This window comes from Oncorhynchus kisutch, linkage group LG7 (assembly GCF_002021735.2).
Source record: "Oncorhynchus kisutch isolate 150728-3 linkage group LG7, Okis_V2, whole genome shotgun sequence".
NCBI lineage: Eukaryota > Metazoa > Chordata > Actinopteri > Salmoniformes > Salmonidae > Oncorhynchus > Oncorhynchus kisutch.
Genome location: NC_034180.2, coordinates 39723662 through 39747972, shown reverse-complemented (window position 1 = coordinate 39747972; position 24311 = coordinate 39723662). Strand labels below are relative to the sequence as shown.

General features: G+C 42.7%; 2 protein-coding genes across 2 annotated transcripts in view; both read left to right on the top strand.

Moving 5' to 3' along the window:
• LOC109894610 (filamin-A-interacting protein 1) overlaps positions 1–12518 on the top strand; it is a 32081-nt gene extending 19563 nt beyond the window's left edge. Inside the window, exons 5-6 of the mRNA XM_020488218.2 lie at positions 6977–9986; positions 10666–12518. Of these exons, the coding sequence (XP_020343807.1) occupies positions 6977–9986; positions 10666–10872 (3217 nt within the window). The 3' untranslated portion in view covers positions 10873–12518. The remainder of the gene's footprint in view (positions 1–6976; positions 9987–10665) is intronic.
• A 5528-nt stretch (positions 12519–18046) lies between these two features.
• On the top strand, positions 18047–22770 carry LOC109894609 (cell cycle control protein 50A-like). The gene is made up of 7 exons (XM_020488217.2): positions 18047–18578; positions 18755–18874; positions 19278–19385; positions 19532–19616; positions 20486–20626; positions 20711–20920; positions 21079–22770. Exons 1-7 carry the CDS (start codon positions 18330–18332, stop codon positions 21270–21272), a joined length of 1107 nt encoding a protein of 368 aa, XP_020343806.1. The 5' UTR covers positions 18047–18329; the 3' UTR covers positions 21273–22770.
• The last annotated feature ends 1541 nt before the right edge of the window (positions 22771–24311 follow it).

Here is a 24311-nt window from a genome sequence, read left to right as displayed (position 1 = left end):
TCTGCAGGCCAGAGTGGAGACCCAGCTGTGTTTCATAAGCTATAAAACCACAAACAGCATCTCCCAGACAGGCCCAATGTACTCTCAAAGCTCCACAGCACCATCTCCTTCCCTTTTATTGGACAACTCAGGAGACAGACCATGAAGGCTACATCACTGTCAGAAGAGTCGTCATCAGAGACAGTGGGAGAGGCCTGGGAGAAGGAGAAAGAGGACAGAGGGACTACTGTTCATTGGTTCCAAACAGTAGAACAAACTTGAACCTTTGCCCCGGATGTGTTTGATTGACACCTGACTGAGGTAGACCCTGAACATGCCTAACTCCAGGCAGCAGGTTTCACGCTTTTTTGGAGAGAGATAGCAACCGCAGGAATTCCCTTTAATGAACCTTCAGACTGTCTGATGAAAGCCTTCCACATTAACCAACCCCAGAGAAACAGATACAGTCAGTGGGACTAAGTTCGACTAGGCTTCATCAGGTGCTAGCTATGTACAGTACGAGACAGCAGTGACTTTCATTCTACAAACCAAGGTGGTTATGAACTATAAATTGTTCAATCCAAACCTGAGATAGTTGTTGGAGTTTACAGGGTTCAGTAGGTAGATCTACTTTAAGTCCAGTTGATCTTAATGTAGGTGTTAGCGGTGCCGGTGACAGCCTCTGCCAGGTTGTTTCACTGTCCTGGTTGGCCAGTGTTCAGCCTACTGCCCTCCACAACCTCCTCTTAGTGCCTACAGCCCTGTGTTTAAGGTCTCCTGCTCCATCAGCACTGGCTGAGCCCACATTCCCCTGGCCTGGAGTCAGGAAAGGGCTGCACACACGCACACACACACCTGGTAGAGAATTACCACTGTTTTGATAATGCTCTCTGTCAGTGCAAGGTGGGAGCAATCTGTCTACATGTCCATCCATTTCACACCTATTCATTTAAATAGCTCACTGACGTGTGTGAGTGTGCAAGAAGAAAAGCGAAAACACATACAGGTCTTACACCAAACTACTGAAGGAATTTGGAGTGAAGGGGTTGCTAGCTCTGCTCTTGACTTCGTTTTCACATGCAGTATGTTGTAAATTAGGGAATAGAAGCGTTGCTGCGGTTGATACAAGTTGTATTCAAAAGAGAGGCATTTAATGCCGCTTGCCGTCATTGTGATCAAACCTACACCGGCCTGTGATCCAGACTTTGGGTGCTTTAATTAAAGTAGTTTAGCTTCTGGTGCACTTCTGTTAACACAACATCAATGAGATGTAGTTTATCGATTATGCTGTAGCTGAGCGCTTAATGCTTTTCCACCTCAAGAGCAGCGATTACAGTCCACGATTGTGTTTTGACAGGCACAGTGTCTCATCTTTCATCCACAACCCTCTGACACATACAGGCTGCTGCGCCTCCAACTACATTCCTCAGGGAAACAAAGGATGAGTGACATGCTGTTTCATCATGAACATGTGTTTTCTCAGGGACCCACTGTTGATTGCACCTGAACATGTGCTCAAGGGAGTTCAGGATCTCATGTTTATAGACCACGTCATTATGAAACTTACAATCATTTGACCATCCTGAATCCATGATCAAACAGAGCCGATAACGTTCCACCTATGTTCCGTGAATCCATGATCAAACAGAGCCGATAACGTTCCACCTATGTTCCGTGAATCCATGATCAAACAGAGCCGATAACGTTCCACCTATGTTCCGTGAATCCATGATCAAACAGAGCCGATAACGTTCTATGTTCCGTGAATCCTAACATGCCAGCAGTATGTGTGGTTCATAACTCGTCATTACAATATAGTCTGGTTGTTTAACCATCTTCATTACAATATAGTCTGGTTGTTTAACCATCTTCATTACAATATAGTCTGGTTGTTTAACCATCTTCATTACAATATAGTCTGGTTGTTTAACCACCTTCATTACAATATAGTTTGGTTGTTTAACCACCTTCATTACAATATAGTCTGGTTGTTTAATTATCCATCTTCATTACAATATAGTCTGGTTGTTTAACCACATTCATTACAATATAGTCTGGTTGTTTAACCACCTTCATTACAATATAGTCTGGTTGTTTAATGAACCATCTTCATTACAATATAGTCTGGTTGTTTAACCATCTTCATTACAATATAGTCTGGTTGTTTAACCACCTTCATTACAATATAGTCTGGTTGTTTAACCACCTTCATTACAATATAGTCTGGTTGTTTAATGAACCATCTTCATTACAATATAGTCTGGTTGTTTAACCATCTTCATTACAATATAGTCTGGTTGTTTAACCATCTTCATTACAATATAGTCTGGTTGTTTAACCATCTTCATTACAATATAGTCTGGTTGTTTAACTTTGTGCTGCAATCCCGTTAAAACGGGATGATATGACAACAGCCAGTGAAAGAGCAGGGTGCCAAATTCAAAACAACAGAAATGTCACAATTCAAATTCCTCAAACATACATGTATCTTATACCATTTTAAAGGTAGTCTTGTTGTTAATCCCACCACAGTGTCCGATTTCAAATATGCTTTTCAGCAAAAGCACCACAAACGATTGTTAGGTCACCACCAAACCACAATAAACACAGCCATTTTTCCAGCCAGAGACGAGTCACAAAAAGCACAAATAGAGATAAAATTAAATCACTAACCTTTAATGATCTTCATCAGATGACACGCATAGGACTTCATGTTACACATGTTTTGTTTGATAAAGTTCATATTTATATAAAAAAATCTGAGTTTACATTGGCGCGTTACATTCACTAGTTCCAAAAACATCCAGTGATTTTGCATAGCCACATCAATTCAACAGAAATACTCATCATAAATGTAGATGATAATACAAGTTAGACACATGGAATTATAGATATACCTCCCCTTAATGCAACTGCTGTGTCAGATTTCAAAAAAACTTTATGGAAAAAGCAAACCATTCAATAATCTGAGACGGCGCTCAGAACAATAGTCAAATTAGCCACCATGTTAGAGTCAACATAAACCAGAAATTACATGATAAATATTCCCTTACTTTTGATGATCTTCATCAGAATGCACTCCCAGGAATCCCAGGTCCACAATAAATGCTTGATTTGTTCGATAACGTCTGTTATTTATGTCCAATTAGATACTTTTGTTAGTGCGTTTGGTACACCTATCCAAACATTGCTGGTCGACCTTTTCTTTGGAAAAAAACTTCAAACAGTTACATTACAGGTCGAAGAAACATTTCAAACTAAGTACAGAATCAATCATTAGGAAGTTTTTATCATAAATCTTCAATAAAGTTCCAACCGGAGAATTCCTTTGTGTCTTGAGGAGGAACGGAACGCAGGAAGATATCATGTGCTATGCGCGTGACCTGGAACTGGCTCTCTGCCAGTAGTCTGATTCATTCCCCTCTTATTCAGTCCCACAACACAGTAGAAGCCTCATTCAAATTTCTATAGACGGTTGACATCGAGTAGAAGCCCTAGGAAGTGAATTTCAATAGGTAATGGGTTGAAAATAGATTTCTCACTTCCTGTTTGGATTTCTTCTCTGGTTTCTGCCTGCCATATGAGTTCTGTTATACTCACAGACATCATTCAAACAGTTGTAGAAAATGCAGAGTGTTTTCTATCCAATACTAATAATAATAATATGCATATATTAGCAACTGAGACTGAGGAGCAGGCCGTTTACTCTGGGCACCTTTCATCCAAGCTACTCAATAGTGCCCCTGCAGCCATAAGAAGTTAAAGGTCAATGCTGCTGCTTGTTGGAGACTTTGACTTGGCCTTAGATCACGAGGGGCTCCTGAGGACATTGCTACACCTCTGATGGGTTTGACAGGGTAGCCGTTTGACCACAGTTACTAACTCCTGAATTACTGTTTCTCCAGGGAGATAGGGAGCTCTACTTTACGTCTGAAGGTCAGGTGTGAGTGACTTCTCCCCAATGTGACCTTGCCCCTGTAGGCCCAATTGACAGTGACATCATGCCTGTGACCTTTGTGTGAGGGTAATTTTAGAGTGCCGATTGCTTAGGTGTCAATGACTTATGGACGTGGGTAAGTGTGTATGAAGATCAAGTGGCACACTGTAGAGCAGGAGTGTCAAACATACGGCCCACAGACCAGATTCCGATGGCAAGCCAATTCATTTCGGCTAGGGGGTGGTTTGAGTCATTTAAAAAATATGATTTTTCTATTATTATTTTTCCTTTTTCAGTGAAAAAAATCTTATATCGACATTGAAATGACTAAAACCAAACTGTGTAGAAATTATAATGGCTCAAAAGTCTCTGTCCAGCTCGCTAACAGTCATCGAAACCGAAGCTAGACAGTCAGGGAGCAATCGATGCAATGCAATGGATTGAGGACTATTTTTAGAAACATTTTACGATGGTAAATATAACCAATAATACCAGGAACCAAGTGTGTTCATCCAGACCTCGGTGAAGACCAAATGCGGCCCGTGGAGCAAAATTAGTTTTCCACCCCTGCTGTAGAGGCTGGATGATACTGGATCATTTGAATGATACCGATGTTCATAATCCTTCAACATAAACAAAAGATCTGCTCTATTAGAATCTAGAATTCAACGCATCCTCTGTATAGAGGTAATTTCACTGTAAGATCTACTCCCCTTTAATTTGGTGCATGTGACAAATAAAATTTGATTTGAAGTATGATGAGCTCTAAAAAGGGATAGTTGTTACGTACCTCCTAAAGGAGGGAGGTGCAGGAATCAGGAGCAGGAGAGCAAGGAAGTTCCAGTGGCACAATTGTTTATTGAGCAGTCCCAACCCAACTACAACATGGGACTGAAACACGTCCAAACGAGGTTAACACACACACAGGGAAATAAAGGCTACACACAGAGGAGAAACCTCTACTCCTAAACTCATACCAACCAGCACAACTGCCGTGAGAAAAGAAAACCCTGTGGTGCAGACACGCACCCTTAACAACGTAACCACAGAAAACAATCCCGCACAAAGACTAGCAGGCAGCAGAGGTAAATATACCCACCGAAATCAACTAATAAGACACAGGTGTAAACAATAAGACAGACAAACGAAAAATGGATCAGTGGCAGCTAGTAGGCCGGCGATGACAACCGCCGAGCACCGCCCGAACAGGAAGAGGAGCCACCTTCGGTGGAAGTTGTGACAATAGTTAATTACAGATTCATTGCATTGCCATTCACTCTTGTTGTTGAAGATAGGAGTTTCTTTGTTTGTCTGTAAGCTGTAGAGTGCTAGGCCTACGGTCTCTGTATTGATCCACACCATATCGCTCAGAGTCAGCACCTCATAAAACCATTGTCAGGGTTCCCGTCTGTCCGAGTGTTCATAGAGTCTGTTTCCTCACCTCCAGGGAGCGGAACTGGCTCATCCCTATCTGTTTTCCCCATTATACGTCAGCTTTATACGGAGCAGAACGCAGATCCACTTCTCCCAAGATGACACAACAGCAGACAGACTCGCTGTCCTCTCTCCTACTGAGCTTAAAGCTTCCTGTCTGTAGGCAGGGCTATTAGGAGATTAATCACAGGGCTACTTTGCATTGTTTTCCATCAACAGAATTTGGCTTAGCCAAAACAGCACTGTGTCTATGGAGACCGCTTTAAGTAATGTAAGAAGTGTCTGAATCACTTGTGTACACAGGCTTTTGTAGTAGCCTGTGTGTAGGAGCCACTTCTCTTGAAACACATTGCCTGTTAGTGAACACAGGAAAGGGGGGGAAACAAATTAAGGAGGAGTGTAAAGAACGCCCTCATCTGACCAGGGTCCCTCCTACTTCCTCACAGTCTAAACCAGAGCCCCACAGATCTCTGCCTAACTGCCTATGGGTGAGTTGACGTCACCAGCTAAAAGTCCGGTGCTACACACACAGCATTTATTCACCTTTCATTGTCCTGATGACATGCTTGGAATGTGATGGTACAGTTCTTGTGGAGAAATGCCAACTCTGAACTTGGAGTGGATCCTGTACTATGGCAAACATGTTAGACATGGACTCTCCTGTAGTTCATCTAGAATAGTGGGTAAGTTTTGGTTGGTGTCTAAGTTGTTTAGAGTGCAAATGTTTCTGCTGGTATAAAATGTACTGCAGTCAGAAATATGTTTCTTGGTTGATATCCTAGCTCATTGTGAGATTTACTGTATATATAAAAACTTCAGGCAAAATATGGAGAGGAGAGTTCCCAAGACAACTTTGCATTCAGTGTGGAGAGATTCCTCACATGGACATGCATAGCATACAAGAGACCGCTCAGTGGGGGTTCAATCAAACTTTCACTCACATTTTGTTTTCTCAGTCTTGATTTCAGCAGCAAGGATGGAAAACAGCAAGGGAGTTTTTGGCAGTTTTTCCTAGTGTACTAGATCGTTCAGTGTGCTGCGAGCCATGGCTATCTGAGCCAGAAAGAATTAGTGGAGGGTTCAGTGTCTGATCTGACCCATGATTGTTCCCTGTGACACAGAATCATGTGTTTTTTCATTAATCCTTCCTTATCCTGATCATCCTTTATGCAGTAAAATAAACGGATCCAGAGGAAATCAGGCTAACATCTACCAGGTTTATTAATTGGGAATATGAGAGAATCACTTATATTCATCCCTTTTGATAAATATGATTGAATACATCCCAAAGAGTATGTAGCAGCTGCAAATATCAGTAGTCATGTCTTGTAAATAAATAGTATCTTAGTGTTTAAGTTTCATGGCAGCTTACTGTATATTGTGTTCAATCACTCCTGTCATGTGAGACCAATTCTCTATGGTTTGACATTTCTGTAGAAATTCAAAAAATGATTGTGCTACAAAGTATCAAGCTTGGCTGAAGTGAATGATGTTTAAATTATATTTTTCTTTGTGAAAGATTACATTACAGAATGATACAACGAAGAAAATTACTTCTAGGATGTACAGTCCAGCAGAACAGTTTACACATCCTTAATGGTAAAAAAAAAAATGTTCTCTTGCCAGATTGAAGAGGTTGCTGGAGAATGAGAAAGCCTACCAGGTCCGTAAAGAGAAGGAGAACACCAAGCGTCTGGAGAAGGTGAGGGAGGAGCTGGTCAAACTGAAGTCCTTTGCCCTGATGCTGGTGGATGAGCGGCAACTCCACCTGGAGCAGATGGACCAGCAGAGCCAGAGGGTCCAGGAGCTGACCCAGCAGCTGTCCCAGAGGGAGCAGGACCTGAGCAACGCCAGTGCCCGGGCCCAGGAGGACAGACTGAGGGCCCTGAGCTTGGAGGGCGAGCTGAGTGAGTGCCAGGCCAAGTTTACCCAGGAGCAGGAAGAGATTACAGCCAAGCTGGCCAGCCAGGAGTCCCAGAACCGCCAGTTGGATGTCAAGCTGTCTGGACTCACCCACATGCTGGAGGAGCTGGAGGAGAGCAACAGGGCTCTGAGGAGATCAGAGGAGGAGCGCAATGGGGCTCTGAGGAGGTCAGAAGACATGCTGGAGGAGAGCAACGGGGCTCTGAGGAGGTTAAAGGAGGAGCTGGAGGAGAGCAAATGGGCTCTGGGGAAGTCAAAGGAGGAGCTGGAGGAGAGCAACGGGGCTCTGAGGACGTCAAAGGAGGAGCTGGACGAGCTGAGGGACAAGATCAGCAAAAGGGATTGTGGGAACTCTAACCTAATGACTGAACTGGAGAGCCTCCGCAAACGGGTATTTGAGATGGAAGGGCAGGACGAGGAGATCACCAAGGCAGAGGCCCAGTGCAGAGAGCTGAGGAAGAGGTTGCAGGAGGAAGAGAGCCGAGGGAAAGAACTCAAACTGCAAGTGGAGAAGCTCCAGAAGAGAATGGTGGAACTGGAGAGACTAGAGGGGGCGTTCAATGCCAGCAAGGCGGAGTGCTTCCAGTTACATGCCACTGTGGAGAGAGAGAAGGACGTGTCAAAGGAGCTTGCCGACGAACTGGTGGCCGTTAAGATACGCATGAAAGAGATGGAATCCTCTGAGCTGAGACTGGAAAAGACTGAGCAGGGCCTTAAAGATGACCTGGCAACGCTGAAATCATTCACTATGGTAATGGTTGATGAGAAAAATAATATGATGGAGAGAATGCTGTTAGAGGAGAAGAAGAGGGATGATCTGAGTAAGATGTTCAAAGTGGAGCAGGTCAAGGTCATGGAGGTGACTGAGAGATTGATAGAGGAGAGTAAAAAGCTCCTGAAGTTGAAATCAGATATGGAGGCCAAGGTTGGGACCCTCACCAGAGAGAAAGGAGAGCTTAGCACTAAGCTCACATGTGAAATGGAAAAGAGCAAGGATCTGAGCTCCAAAGTCAGCCAAATGAACAAGAGGTCAGATGGATTGCAGGAGGCAGAAAATATATCCACAAATAACATAGCAAAGAGGGAACTGGGAAGCTTGTCAGATGGGAGTTCGAAAGAGGACAATAGGGTGAAGGAGCTAACGTTTGAAATAGAGAGGTTGAAAAACCGTCTCAAGCAGCTGGAGGTTGTGGAGGGAGATTTGATAAAGACAGAGGATCAGTATGACCTGCTGGAGAAAAAGTTAATGACGGAGCAAGACAAGGCCAACATTCTCTCCCAGCAGGTGGAGGAGATGAGGAGTCAGATCGCCAGGACTAAAGCAATAGAGAATGGAGAGGTGGAGAGCCAGGAGGCAGACCTACGACAGCGCTGCAGGACAGAGAACGCCAACACCAGAGACTTGCAGAATGACATGGTAGCCCTCAAGGAGAAGATCCATGAGCTGATGCACAAAGAAGACCAGCTCTCTCAACTCCAAGTGGACTACTCTTTCCTCCAGCAGAGGTTCCTAGAGGAAGAGGAGAAGAAGAACAACATGAGCATTGAGGTCCTCCACCTCACCAAAGAGCTGGAGGTGACCAAGCGCCACAGCCGCGCTCTACGACCCAGTCTGAACGGGAGGAGGATGGTGGACATTGCCATGGCGTCCACAGGAGTTCAGACTGATGCGCTGGCCAATGAGACGGCAGAAGAGGACACCCCAGCCGTGTTCATCAGGAAGTCCGTCCAGGAAGAGAATCACATCATGAGTAATCTTCGACAGAAGGGTCTCAAGAAACCCACAGAGAAAGCTGGTGGTCATGAACGCTACTCACCCTCTGTTGCCGCTGACCTCAGCATGAAGAAGTCCTGGATTCCCTGGATGAGGAAGAGGGAAATCATCCCTCAGGGTGGTAATCTGGACAAGTCTGTCCATATCAACAGTGAATCCATGCATTCTGATCTGGCCATGTCCCAGAAGCAAGGGCAGCCTTTACGCATCAGAGTGACCCCAGACCACGAGAACAGCACGGCTACCATGGAGATCAGCAGTCCTTCTACTGAGGACCTCTATTCCAGCTCCAGCCTCAGCCTCAGTCCCACCCTGCAGGGCCACCAGAAACCTCGGATCACTATCATTCCCACCCACACCGCCGCAGCTTCAAGGGGAAAAGCCAGTGCCGGGCCAGGGGGACCAGAGAGGTCCAAGTCCCCGGTCACTGTCACCACCATCTCCAGGGCCAAGTCACCAGAGATCAGCAAGGCCTCCTCCTCATCAGGCAGGCCCATATCACCCATATCCATCATGACAGTTAGCGCTTCTATGGTGTCCAACATGTCCACCTCCCCAGAGCCCCAGGAGATGACCATGGGCCGGGCCGTGTTCAAGGTGACCCCTGAGAAACAGATGGTCCCCACACCGATCAGGAAGTACAATTCCAATGCCAGTATCATCACCACCACAGAGGACAACAAGATTCACATCCACCTGCACGGCTCCCAGTTCAATAAGGGCCCCTCGGAGGGTCACAGCAACACAGGACCCAAGGTGGTGGTTAGGCCTGTCGGCATGGCAACAGAGTGTAGCAGAGAGATGATGTTATCCACAGGCACGGTGTTGCGCTCCCCTCGCCATAGTGCCACTGCTGTCAAAACCACACCCAGTAAAGTGATGAGCAGCATCACCATCACTGCAGTCACGTCCACCCCTGCCAGACCAACACAAGCTGTGGTGAGTCTCCTCAGTACAACAATTCACCTGGCTGTTATGTTAATGTGTTATTAACTGGTTCAAACTTATACTTTGAGTTGTGTTAACCCTATGCACTCACAATTACATTAGGAATCTAATAAAAGGAAATCTATGAAAATAACTATGTTTATGAACTAGAAAAATAATGATTTTGTAAGATTGTGGACATGTACATTCATTTCTGTTATGTAACATATTGATGGGCGACAAGGTAGCATCTCACTGAATGGGTGGTATAATGAGGTCTTTGTGGGGCAAATGGTAGCGTGACAGAGAGAGCTTTATCAACAGTCCTCCAGACAACAGAGCTCTAATGATGTGGCAATCTGCCACCATGTTACAATCATCCTGTCACTTATAGCTGCTGCTCAGTGTGTTCATTCTCACACAGACACACAGGACACAAACACCCTTTCTGACAGAAGAAAGGCAGAACAGAGCCAGTAGGCTGCCATACGCCGTAACATGACTCTCAGCATTACTCCCCCACTGAGTTGGTCTTGAAAGAAGGACAGTTCCTATAGTATATGTTCTCTAAGGGAAATGTTTTCATTGATATTCCCCCTCAGTAATTGATCCTTCTCTACCCGTTTCTCTGTTGTGGCCTCCTCTTCTCTCACCCCCTCTCCTCTTTCTATCCTATCCCTTTATCGCCCAGCATGATGCCCACCCACCCCGGGCAGGGCTCACCCGTATCCCCATGTCCAAGGGCCTGAAGACAGGCAAAGCCATGCTGGGAGCCCTGGGGATGTCTGGAGGAATGAGGCTGGAGCAGAGAGCAGAAAGCCAGTCCATGAGGATAGAGCTGAAGAAATCTACAATCAGCAGCACAACAGCCTTTCAAAATGGAGGGAAAAGCTGTTAGAGCCAGAGACACGAACAGGGAACAGAAGTCAAACAAGCTGACAACCCATAGTAATGTTCTATGGGTCAAAGGTGCTCAGTATAGAGGCACCATTAAATGACCTGGAGACAGAGAGCGAGGGGGGAATGTCATTTGGCTCCTCTCTATTGAGCAGGAGCCTGAGTTGATCATTGTGTTCTTGTCTAACTGAAAACAGTACACATATCTAATATATTATATTTTTAGAAACTATTTATATTCTGTTCTCAGTGTTTGTAATGTGGATGAAATCAACTGAACTGCGTTGTTTGATAACCGCTGACGTGTGCATGTTGTAAGGGGAGAGGCCGTGTGTATTGTCAGGTAGTTCTGCTATTAACTGCTTCATGTGCTCGTTAGGGGACTGCTTCACCTAGTGAGCTTTTCATTATGCATTTTTGTACTGCATTTAATATGGAGGCCATATCATTTGGTTTGTACTGCATTTAATATGGAGGCCATATCATTTGGTTTGTACTGCATTTAATATGGAGGCCATATCATTTGGTTTGTACTGCATTTAATATGGAGGCCATATCATTTGGTTTGTACTGCATTTAATATGGAGGCCATATCATTTGGTTTGTACTGCATTTAATATGGAGGCCATATCATTTGGTTTGTACTGCATTTAATATGGAGGCCATATCATTTGGTTTGTACTGCATTTAATATGGAGGCCATATCATTTGGTTTGTACTGCATTTAATATGGAGGCCATATCATTTGGTTTGTACTGCATTTAATATGGAGGCCATATCATTTGGTTTGTACTGCATTTAATATGGAGGCCATATCATTTGGTTTGTACTGCATTTAATATGGAGGCCATATCATTTGGTTTGCAGCAAATTAAATGTGTCCTTTTTATGTAAAGGTTTTTAAATAACCATATTTTTTAAAGATGACCTACAGAATATTGTTATGAGAATACATGCAACATTGAGTGGACAATGTTAATGTTCTCTAACATTATTTTGGATGCATTCTTTGGGCAAGGCATCAGTTGAACCAGACTCACTATAGTAATTAATTCATCTCACATTCATTTACTGACTAGGCAGTGTTTGTATTGACTTGCTGTGTGTTATGAAATTGGAAAATATATCAATTGGAAAATATATCAAAACAAATGGCCGTATACATCAATGCTTCTGCTGTGATACACTGGAGAGTCACAGTCATCTTTCAGTTGTGGAGCGCTCACTTGCCATAGAGCAATTCAAATCAACTCGTTTAACAAGCTGCCTGTGTCTACAATCACCAACCATGTGCCCTCTGAATGAAAGAATAATATTGTTTCTAATTTGCTCAATCGACCAATGAGAGAATCAAACCTGTGTCATTAGATGGGTTTGTTGTGAGTCAAAGGGTAACTAGCCTGACACCCCCCATGGGAAATGTATGTATAGAAATATAGGAATTCAAAACGCGTCAAAATATATTTTGTAATGTCTATGCCATAAATTAAATATCTCTACATGTTTTAAATGTGTATAAAACAGACCTGCCTTTACAGTTTGTAACGTAACTCAATGCACAAGCAATGAGCATTGTCAATTATAATAGAACACATTGAATTAATGTGAACATGATGAAACAATTGAAAGAAACATAATTGTAATACATTTTCTATGCTGGTCTTTTTTTTGTATGCTGATATGGATATGAGCAAATTCACTCAGAGCAAATGGCCTGTGGGACAAAAAGAAGAATGGTTCATAAATGGCTGAAGTAGCAGGGATGTTAAAGTCCTCAGTTGAGGAGATGAATAGATACATTTTGGAAGGATTCAGTCAAACCTCACTAGGGTAGATTGTCATGTGACACAACCATTGATGCCATGAGGTCAAAGCGTGAGGGAGGGAGCAGGCCAGAGAGCTTTTGAGGGAGTGGTCCAGGCCCCTGGCTTGGAGGCTTTGAGATGGTCACATCAGTGTAGGGGATCTGCGGCCCCATAGACTTGCGGTTGATGTTAGCAGTAGATCACCAGAGAAAGCTATGATTGGCTGACAGTCTTGGAGCTAAACCTAGTGTAGTGTAAAGCAATATTCAAGGATAGAGCACCTACAGTCAGTCAGTCCAGAAAAATCTACCACTTGCAATCTATTACATCACTGACATATACATCCATCCCAAACATAAATATTATTTGGGCGCTTTGTGTCACAAATTAGTCAGTGAACATGGGGTTAGAATAGAATATAATAAAAAAGAGAGTATTTTCCCAGAGGGAACTTCAGTGAAGTCTGAATATGGTAAACTGTAAATCATATAGACTACAGTGAATTGAGTTATAACATATTGTAGCCTCATCCTATGAGGATGATATGTCCAGTGTCACATGAAAACATAATGAAACAATGAGTGCACATTTTAAAATCCACTGCGACACAAGGTGATCAATTCAAAATGTTAAAAGGTGCAATATGCAGAAATTGCTCCGCCATTTCCTTGCTGCTAAAATTCGAATAGTTTGCCTAATTTCCGTTGATGCCTCCGTCCATGCAGTGCTTATCGGCGTCTGGTATCCAACGTTACAGTGCATTAAAAATCACCTACTGTAGAGAATCATTGTACCATCTAGACCGCTTTTAAATATATTTTCAACTGTTTGAAGACAGTGTATTAATCAAATGTAAAAGACGTAAGAAACTAAATTTAAGAATGGGGAGCAGCATAGAAATAGCACACATAGAACAGATCTACCACTTCTTAGACTTGCTTTCAACTAGTGTGCAACTGCAGCCCGCAATTCAGTGTGTTCCTGCATGTAGACAGTTCCTTCATGAACACCCACAAGCATCCCATCGGTTCTTACATGAATGCCCCTCCTTGAGCGTTCCTGCATGACAGTTTTGAATGTGGGTCAAAAGGGAAAAATATGTATTATCTGAAATGTTTTGACCCTGCTAACTAGCGGGAGGGATACCAGTAGAGTGCCCTTCACTCCCACCCGCCAAATACCTGCCCTCATCGCGGTTACCATTTCTGTAACTGCGATGAGGCTACCTGGATAAAGCACGAAATAAACTTTTAGTGCTAAAGTTAGTGCTAAATACGGCTGCTAGAAACCTGACTAGAACCCAAAATGTTTATCATATTACTCCAGTGCTAGCCTCCCTACACTGGCTTCCTGTTAAGGCAAGGGCTGATTTCAAGGTTTTACTGCTAACCTACAAAGCATTACATGGGCTTGCTCCTACCCATCTTTCCGATTTGGTCCTGCGTACGGCATACGTACGCATACGCTACGGTCACAGGACGCAGGCCTCCTAATTGTCCCTAGAATTTCTAAGCAAACAGCTGGAGGCAGGACTTTCTCCTATAGAGCTTCATTTTTATGGAATGGTCTGCCTACCCATGTGAGAGACGCAGACTCGGTCTCAACCTTTAAGTCTTTATTGAAGACTCATCTCTTCAGTAGGTCCTATGATTGAGTGTAGTCTGGCCCAGGAATGTGAGGGTGAACGGAAAGGCACTGGAGCAATGAACCACCCTTGCTGTCTCTGCCTTGCCGGTTCCCCTCTCTCCACTGGGATTCTCTGCCTCTAACCCTATTACAGGGGCTGAGTCACTGGCTTACTGGTGCTCTTCCATGCCGTCTCTAGGAGGGGTGCGTCACTTGAGTGGGTTGAGTCACTGACGTGGTCTTCCTGTCTGGGTTGGCGCCCCCCCCTTGGGTTGTGCAGTGGGGGAGATCTTTGTGGGCTATACTTTGTCGTCTCTCAGGATGGTAAATTGGTGGTTGAAGATATCCCTCTAGTGGTGTGGGGGCTGTAATTTGGCAAAGTGGGTGGGGTTATATCCTGCCTGTTTGGCCCTGTCCGGAGGTATCATCGGATGGGGCCACAGTGTCTCCTGACCCCTCCTGTCTCAGCCTCCAGTATTTATGCTGCAGTAGTTTATGTGTCGGGGGGATCGAGTCAGTCTGTTATATCTGGATTATTTCTCCTTTCTTATCCGGTGTCCTGTGTGAATTTAAGTATGCTCTCTCTAATTCTCTATCTCTCTCTCTCGGGGGACCTGAGCCCTAGGACCATGCCTCAGGACAACCTGGCATGATGACTCCTTGCTGTCCCCAGTCCACCTGGCTGTGCTGCTGCTCCAGTTTCAACTGTTCTGCCTGCAGCTATGGAACCCTGACCTGTTCACCAGATGTGCTACCTGTCCCAGACCGGCTGTTTTCAAGTCTCTAGAGACTGCAGGAGCGGTAGAGATACTCTCAATGATCGGCTATGAAAAGCCAACTGACATTTACTCCTGAGGTGCTGACCTGTTGCACCCTCGACCACTACTGTGATTATTATTATTTGACCATGCTGGTCATTTATGAACATTTGAACATCTTGGCCATGTTCTGTTATATAAAAAAAAATCTCCACCCGGCCCAGCCAGAAGAGGACTGGCCACCCCTCATAGCCTGGTTCCTCTCTAGGTTTCTTCCTAGGTTTTGGCCTTTCTAGGGAGTTTTTCCTTGCTTCTACAGCTGCAGCTTCTATTGCTTGCTGTTTGGAGTTTTAGGCTGGGTTTCTGTACAGCACTTTGAGATATCAGCTGATCTAAGATGGTCTATATAAATAAATTTGACTTTGATTTGATTTGATCTGTGGGAAAACAGTGCCAGACATCTGGGGGCGAAGGACACTGTCTACCGGTCGCCCCGTCTCCCGCTAGCACAAAACTATGGTGGGTGCTAAGTGCCAGCATACCCCATAGTGCCCAATAGGCAGGGAGAAGGACACTACCGGTGTACAGCTAGCTAGCTATCGTTGTGGCAACCACCCCTTCTTCGGTGCGGCTTATCAGTGGCTGGCATCCAATATTATTGTGCATTAACACCACCTAGTGTACTGGAGCCAGTGGCGATTTTAGTATGATGGGGCAAACTAAATCTATTTTTTTATACATGCCAGCAAAGACACTACACAACATTAAACAATACATTCATTGCACTATAACGTGGAGTGAATCATTACCACTGCTACACCTGCGTATCAGTGAAGCCTCATCTGACAGCCAAACAGTTCATTCAGCCTCATTTACTGCCTTTTTAAAAACCATACCTGACGTGCTTAAATAAATATGGTTTCTACTAACTCCTTGTGGATTTGTGTAACTCAATAAGAATCGCATTCTTCTTCAAAATGAACAAATGCCGACACGATTGAGTTTTGAACCATACAGAAACATTATTACATTTATTTTCAGTAAATTCATCATGTTTGATCTTCATCATTAACACTTAGCTCTAAGTATAAGAAGCTGCACGCAAACGACCTACGACGTGGTAGGCCAAGTCGTTCGGCACTTTCAAAATGGACACTGACTGAAATTAAGATAAAATCAGCAAGATGTTGAGGCCTTAACTTTACTCTTCTTTAAGTCATCACAGAGAGAGAGAGACACAGGCGGTCTAAAAAGGAAGGAAAATACAATCACGAGGGTCCACTTTTAAAGACAATATACCAACACACAGACAGCGCACTGCACAAACATAACAGCTCTCGCAATATCAATTGGAATTACATGGGTCTATTACTGGTCTTTTTGTAGAATTATTTGGGGGGAAATTAGAAAGAGACTGCCACTGGCAAACACAGTTACATGCCCAACAACATTATGTTGTACCCCCTCCTCGTGGAGAAAAGCACATGAGCTAATTATAATTCACAAAGTAAGCAAAACAATGAAATGCATCATTCCAATATCGCCTAAAATTATTAATAAGATACTAATGATATAGACCTGTATAAGCAATATAACAATTGGGAACAATGAGCGGATAAGAGGTAAGCCATAATTTTCATTAAGACAAATGAGCGAGCTAAAATGGATGTATTTGTTCAGCACTTTTGAAACAGGCAGCACAGAAATCAGAACATAGGCCGTTCTTACAGTATTCTCCCTGTACAACAAGTCAGAACCATAGGATAAATAAAGGGGGCATATAAACAGACAATGAAAGCACTTACAATATTCGATGATGACATTTCTCTGAAACAGGCTATAGGTTACATGTGCACCACCAAGTCAGAACAGTAGGATAAGTTCTGAGGGGGAGAGGAACAAAATTCTTACATACTGACCAGACCGCCCACGTCGCGTGCGCAAGCGTTGCAAAATGAATGTACACATACATGTTATTCAGTCATTGCACCCACACTGCTCGAGTCTGCGTAGCCAGGCGCTATAATAGAACGTGGTTCCATTTGGAACACTTGACGCACTGCAAATCCGGCTCTCCCATTTCCTCATTGGTTTTTAGAAACATATACCCACGTGGGGGATTGAAAGATGAACTGAGGTCCACACTCAAGTCCAGTTGGTGGTGGTAACGCACCTTAAAGTTGGTTGCCAACCGCCATATAAAGTCCAAAGAAGAAGAGATTACTAGAAAGAACCCTTTTATCTGTGGATTAATTGTCAGTGTAGAGGATATTGTACATTTCAGGTAAAATAAAAACCCAATGTTTATATCCCAGGACAAATCAGCTAGCAACAGCAAGCTAGCTAGTTAAATTGACATAAATGTGAACCAAATAATTAACCAACTAATTAATATAGTTGGTTCAGAGCTCGTTTTGATATTTCAACCTGCGTCAGGTGTGTGTGTGTGTGTGTGTGTGTGTGTGTGTGTGTGTGTGTGTGTGTGTGTGTGTGTGTGTGTGTGTGTGTGTGTGTGTGTGTGTGTGTGTGTGTGTGTGTGTGTGTGTGATATATATATAAAATTATGAGCTAGAGCCACACCTGCCCTGAATGACAGGTCACCAATGACTGGAGCACCCCTGCCTCTGGCCTGTCCTTTAAAAATGTAACAATAGAAGTATAAAGAGGGATCCTGCAAATGCAGATATGCCCACATGCAAGAACGCCCGGACAGCGGCCCGCAATTGCATCCTTCTTGATTGCATCCTTCTTGCTTTCAATGAGAATGACAGATCTATAACACACATTTCTATGTGAATTGGTCTTCGCCAAAAAAGTTACATATTGCAGCTTTAATGATGAATACATCCTATACAACAATAAATATATATTTTTTTAATTATAATTGAACATTGTCTGTTCGGACGGGAGTTTCAAACCTCTGCCTCACACCGAAAAAATTATTCTGATTAATTTATATGGTCTCACAAGGGTATTTTTTTAGAGAATCAAAGGGGCGTGCACTTTACCTGATCACGTGCAACATCCTTGGATTAATAGAAGTTTCCTGATTTATTCTCATAGCTGTCTACTTTCGCTCTCACGGTAACTCGAAATTCCCACCAAAGTAAATCCACAATGTTTGTATTTGTTAAATGATTACATTTAAGGCTACGTAACATTATCGAGAAGATAACGGGTTGATTCACTTAGAAACGAAAGTTTACGCGCGACAGCCAGCTGTCACTGTTGTTGACAGTGGATTATTTTGTTCGACGAGAACTGCAGACATGATGGCGTCTAGCTACAACGCCAAGGAAGAGGACAGACACCAGCCTGGTGCTACGGGCCATGTAGGCGCAGGAACTATGACAAATAAAATGCCGGACAACACTGCATTCAAACAGCAAAGACTGCCCGCTTGGCAACCTATTTTGACAGCCGGCACTGTTCTTCCTGCTTTCTTTGTAATTGGTCTCATCTTCATCCCCATCGGCGTTGGGCTTTTCGTGACCTCAAACAACATCAAAGAGTTCGAGGTAACGTTAGCTAACAATCCATAAAGTATAGGTACCATAGCATAGTCAATTCATTTCGATTGTGTTTGGGTTAACGCTGTTGGCTAGCTAAACATCTTTCAGTTTGTCTGCTTTGAGTGTAATTGTTAACTAAATTGACGCTAAGTGTTATTATTGATCATCTCCCTAATTTACAGATTGATTACACTGGTGTTGACATGTCAAGTCCGTGCTACAACTGTTCTCAAAGCTACAGCTGGAACAACACAAAGTCATGTACCTGTTTTGTACCCTTCTCTCTGGATCAACCATTTGAGGTGAACTGAACATAACCTACAACTTTATTTACCCTTTTGGGTCCTCGAAGTACTGTATAATCACAATTAAATGTTTAGACAAGTCAATCGGTATTAACTGGACTGGAGGCATACTTAGTGTCCATTAGCTGTTCTATTTAGAAACACTTAACGGTCGGCCTCTATTCAGAATCGATCATTACTATTTTACACCATTTCCCTGAATGTTATTTATTATGCACTCAAATAGATTTTACAGGATGATGTTATTATGTGAAGGAAATCCTTATTTAGACTCTCAGCCTCCTGCACTTTCATCTTGGAGTTGCAGCATTGTTGCAATGTCTTATGAAGGCCTATTCTCTCATCCGATGAATAACTAAACTAATTTATTACTCATTGATCTGAAATTCTTCCCCGACAGAGTAACGTCTTCATGTACTACGGATTGTCCAACTTTTATCAGAATCACAGACGCTATGTGAAGTCCAGAGATGACAGCCAGTTAAACGGAGATAAGACTTCTCTACAGGTATGGTACAGGTACACTAAATTGTGAGGGCGTAAGCTACATCTGTCAAGTATCACATTATACATTGAATAGATGTCGGCCTAATTGTTAGCTTTAAACATCCATTATTTTTACGCTGCACTGAAACTTCTTGGCACTCTTTACAGAGCCCCAGCAATGAATGTGAGCCGTACCACAGCAGTGACAAGCCTATTGCTCCATGTGGTGCTATCGCCAATAGCCTCTTCAATGGTAAGACTTGAGGGCGGAATTCACTTAACAAATAGTTGCCATTTTTGGTTCCGCAGTCTCTTAGTAACATTACGGCACACACCAATGCGCAACTACAAACTTATATAAAACTATTTACAGTGCATTCGGAAAGTATTCAGACCTCAGTTTGGCTGGGCAGCCAGCTCTTGGAAGAGTATTGGTGGTTCCAAACTTCTTCCATTTAAGAATAATGGAGGCCACTGTGTTCTTGGGGACCTTCAATGCTGCATACATTTTTTGGTAGCCTTCCTCAGATCTGTGCCTCGACACAATCCTGTCTCGACGCTCTATGGACAATTCCTTTGACCTCATGGCTTGGTTTTTGCTTTGACATGCACTGTCAACAGTGGGACCTTATATAGACTGGTGTGTTCCTTTCTAAATATAGTCCAATCAATTGAATTTACCACAGATGGACTCCAATCAAATTATAGAAACATCTCAAGGATGATCAATGAAATCAGGATACACCTGAGCTCAGTTTCGAGTCTCATAGCAAAGGGTCTGAATACTTATGTAAATAAGGCATTTCTGTTTTATTTGGAACGCATTAGCCAAAATGTCTAAACCTGTTTTTGCTTTGTCATTGTGGAGTATCGTGTGTAGATTGAGGGGGGGGGGGGATGTTTTAATGAATTTTAGAATAAGGCTGTAACGTAACAAAATGTGGAAAAAGGGAAGGGGTCTGAATACTTTACAAATGTACTGTAGATAAACGTCTACCTATTTGGACCAACCCTTGACTAGAGTTTTTGGAGTGGCTTTACTTTAGTTTGCCATGAAGCATCAGTGTTGGTCCACTATTTCAGAGACCGGCTTGCTATTGACTGCCATGTATTTCTCATCAGACACTCTGGAGCTCTATTACATTGACCCCAATGGCTCCAGAACCGCAATTCCTCTGGTAAAGAAGGGTATTGCATGGTGGACGGACAAGCATGTCAAATTCAGGAACCCCAGTGGAAACAACCTCACTGTTGTTTTCCAAGGTGATTTACATACCATGCAAAATGACACAACTACCTTGTAATAATCAAATTATCATGACTGACTTGGCCTTTTTCCTCCTTCAGGCACAAGCAAACCTGTGAACTGGAGAAAGCCTGTCCTTGAGCTGGACCCATCAGACTCTGACAACAATGGCTTCATCAATGAGGATTTCATGTGGATGAGGACTGCTGCCCTGCCCACCTTCCGCAAGCTGTACCGCATCATCCAGAAGAAGCCCAACAACATGACCCCCACGTTGCCCCGAGGAGAATACATCCTGGAGGTCACCTACAGTATCCTTTTGAGAAAGACTGCAATACATTACAACCTAGAGATTCGTGGCAGGCATATGTTTGTATTGAGTGAACATTGCACATAGGAGACAGAGCCATATGAGTTTATATTCAGTTATAAACCGCTGCTGTCATTTTCTTTAACCATGTGACCTCAGATTACCCCGTGCGAAGCTTCGATGGTAGGAAGCGCATGATTCTGAGCGCCATCTCCTGGATGGGTGGCAAAAACCCCTTCCTGGGCATTGCTTACATCACTGTGGGCTCTGTCTGCTTCTGCCTGGGCTTAGTCCTCCTCAGCATCCACTACAGATATGGCAAACGTAACAACAGTGCAGATATTTCCAGCTGAAGGCCTTGCTCATATGGAGACCCTACCACCTCCTCCCTCTGCATGCCTGGGTCTAGCCACCACTAGTTTGCCCTGCTCTGGACTGCTTGCTGATTTAGCCTGGATGCACTGCTCTTTGTTTGTTAATGTTTGTTTTGATGTTGTAATGTTAGCTCACTCATTCCCACCTCCAGTGGAAGGCTGCAGTCAGGTGTTTTTTCAGAAGGGTGATTATATATAATTTCAGCATGTTCTAGATATCTGTTGTCAAGAACTTACACCATTGTGGATTCTCGTGACAAAGGTCTGTTCTACACAATATATGTCTAATATTGTGACCTCCTGAAAAAGGCCTGTGTGTTACACCCTGTAAATTAATGGGATGAGACACAAAAAGGCTCTGGGAGCTTAGGATACTGTGTCTTTGTACAAGATGACTGCTGAAAATGTTCTCTGTGGTTCTGAAGTACATAGTGTTTGTATTATCTTTTTATCTTATCTCAAAAGACAACATTGTATATTATTTGAGCAATGTATGTTGTATGGTTTGATGGCACTATATTTTAATGTAAGTTCCACACGTATTATTCTGTAATATTTCCTGTTTGTGAATGTACTAATGTTTTTAATTTACATACCTCTGAGGCAATTTCAAACAGATTTGAATTGGAGGGGGAAAGTTCATAGACATGTTGATTGTTTAAGGATATAAGCAGTTATTGATTTGATCAAATAAATGTTCACTTCAACAAAAGAGATCTTATTGAGATTGACAAACCAATGTATAATCACTTTTTTTTATTATTATTTTTAATTTTTAATTTACTGTATTGGTCAAATTGTGGTTTTCTCTACTATGGTATGTGTGAAATCCTATTTTGTCCTCTTAGGATACAGCCATAGCCAACTTGACCTGAAGGTTTTATGGACCAATGCTGTTGACGTTGTCTCTACAATGGAACTTTTTGACTTGACTATCAAAATGCATTTTAAAACATTTAACAAGCTTCATTTCAATGTTGACCAAATGCTATGCATTTTAAAAGTGTTACATTTGTTATGCAGTACTTGAATTTTTATTTAGGTTTTCTTTTTTTTCTTTTTTAAAAGCTAATTCTGCCCTTTTCTTTAATATATTGCATTGGATAATCTGCTGATATTTCAAAAGTGAATCAAATGTGAAAAATTGTATTTTCAAGTTATTGATTGGTTTTTATTTCCCTCATCAATGTTAATGGAAATGAAATGTGACATGCACTCCTGGGTGTTGCCCAATTATGGAAATAAATTTGCTTGCTATGTTTTGGCCAATGAGGGGGTTTGCAGCCAACGATCAGCCATATAAATCCTACATACTTGTAGGAATGAATGGAATTCTAGAGTATTTAATTTCAAGGACAAAAGTACATATTGTATTGGGGACAGTAAAATGAGAACTTTCAAAATAAATGTTTATTTTTAGATTACAGAACATGATTAAAGTATGCAATAGAATAAATGTGACAGTGACAAAAACGAATGTAGACATTAGTAAATGTATTTGTATAGCGTCCAAATTATTTTACAATGTGGGGGAGTGCCAAGATGGAGGTGTGGGGGCTTTAAAACAGTGCTCCCTGTCAGTCATCTAGTGTATATATAAAACTGGCATTGCCCCATACCAAGTTATTTCACACACACACACAGGTATTCTATCACAATTTCCACATTTCAGAAGTTACTGACTCTCAGTTGCCAACTGAATGTCAGGCCAGGCTTCTCTAAATTTGAGCAGAGAACACACCAATTGCCAATGTCACTTTCCGCCATACGGGGAAACTGACTTTTTCAGCAACCACCTTCATAGACTACGGTGAGTGTTTCATCCCATGTAGGAGCTGCACCTACTTTTCACAATTCCGGGATAATGTTGTCCGACCAATTTTCCAAGGTGAAAACTGTCAGTTTATTGAGGAATATACAGTACCAGTCAAGATTTGGACAACATTTCTTTATGTTTACTATTTTCTACATTGTAGAAAAATAGTGAAGACATCAAAACTATGAATTAACACATATGGAGCATGTTGTAACCAAAAAAGTGTTAAACAAATGTAAATCTATTTTTTATTCTTCAAAGTAGCCAACCTTTGCCTTGATGACAGCTTTGCACACTCTTGGCATTCTCTCAACCAGCTTCACCTGGAATACTTTTCCAACCTTCTTGAAAGAGTTACCACATATGCTGAGCATTTGTTAGCTGCTTTTCCTTCACTCTGCGGTCCAACTCATCCCAGACCATCTCAATTTGGTTGAGGTTGGGTGATTGTGGAGGCCAGGTCATCTGATGCAGCACTCCATCACTCTCCTTATTGGTCAAATAGCCTTTACACAGCCTGGAGATATGTTGGGACATTGTCCTGTTGAAAAACAAATTATAATCAAATTATAATCCCACTAAGCGCAAACCAGAACTGTCATGTTCAAAACATATTGATACAACAGTAGCTAAGATTAGGAGAGGTCTGGCCATAATAAAGTGCTACTCTTCCTTCTTAACAACCCTATCAACAAGGCAGGTCCTACAGGCCCTAGTTTTGCTGCACCTGGACTACTGTTCAGTAGTGTGGTCAGGTGCCACAAAGAGGGACTTAGGAAAATTGCAGTTGGCTCAGAATAGGGCAGCACAGCTGGCCCTTAAAGTACACAGAGAGCTAACATTAATGACATGCATGTCAATCTCTCATGGCTCAAAGTGGAAGAGAGATTGACGTCATCACTACTTGTTTTTGTAAGAAGTGTTGACAAGCTGAATGTACCGTGCTGTCTGTTTAAACTAAGGACACCCCAAGGCCAGAACAGACTATGGGAGGCGCACAGTACTACATAGAGCCATGACTACATGGAACTCTATTCCACATCAGGTAACTGATGCAAGCAATAGTATCATTTTTTTTTTTTTAAGGTAAAAGTACACCGTATGGAACAGCAGGGACTGTGAAGATGTGACAGGTTAAAGGAAATAGTCATAGCCTGTTATACATTAAAAAGTATTAGTAAGTTCATAGTATGTGAGGATCT

Coding starts and splice junctions, on each gene's coding strand:
- LOC109894609 (XM_020488217.2), top strand. CDS start 18,330: ATGATGGCGTCTAGCTACAACGCCAAGGAAGAGGACAGACACCAGCCT. Junction 18,579..18,754: donor ACAACATCAAAGAGTTCGAG/GTAACGTTAGCT, acceptor CCTAATTTACAG/ATTGATTACACTGGTGTTGA. Junction 18,875..19,277: donor CTCTGGATCAACCATTTGAG/GTGAACTGAACA, acceptor CTTCCCCGACAG/AGTAACGTCTTCATGTACTA.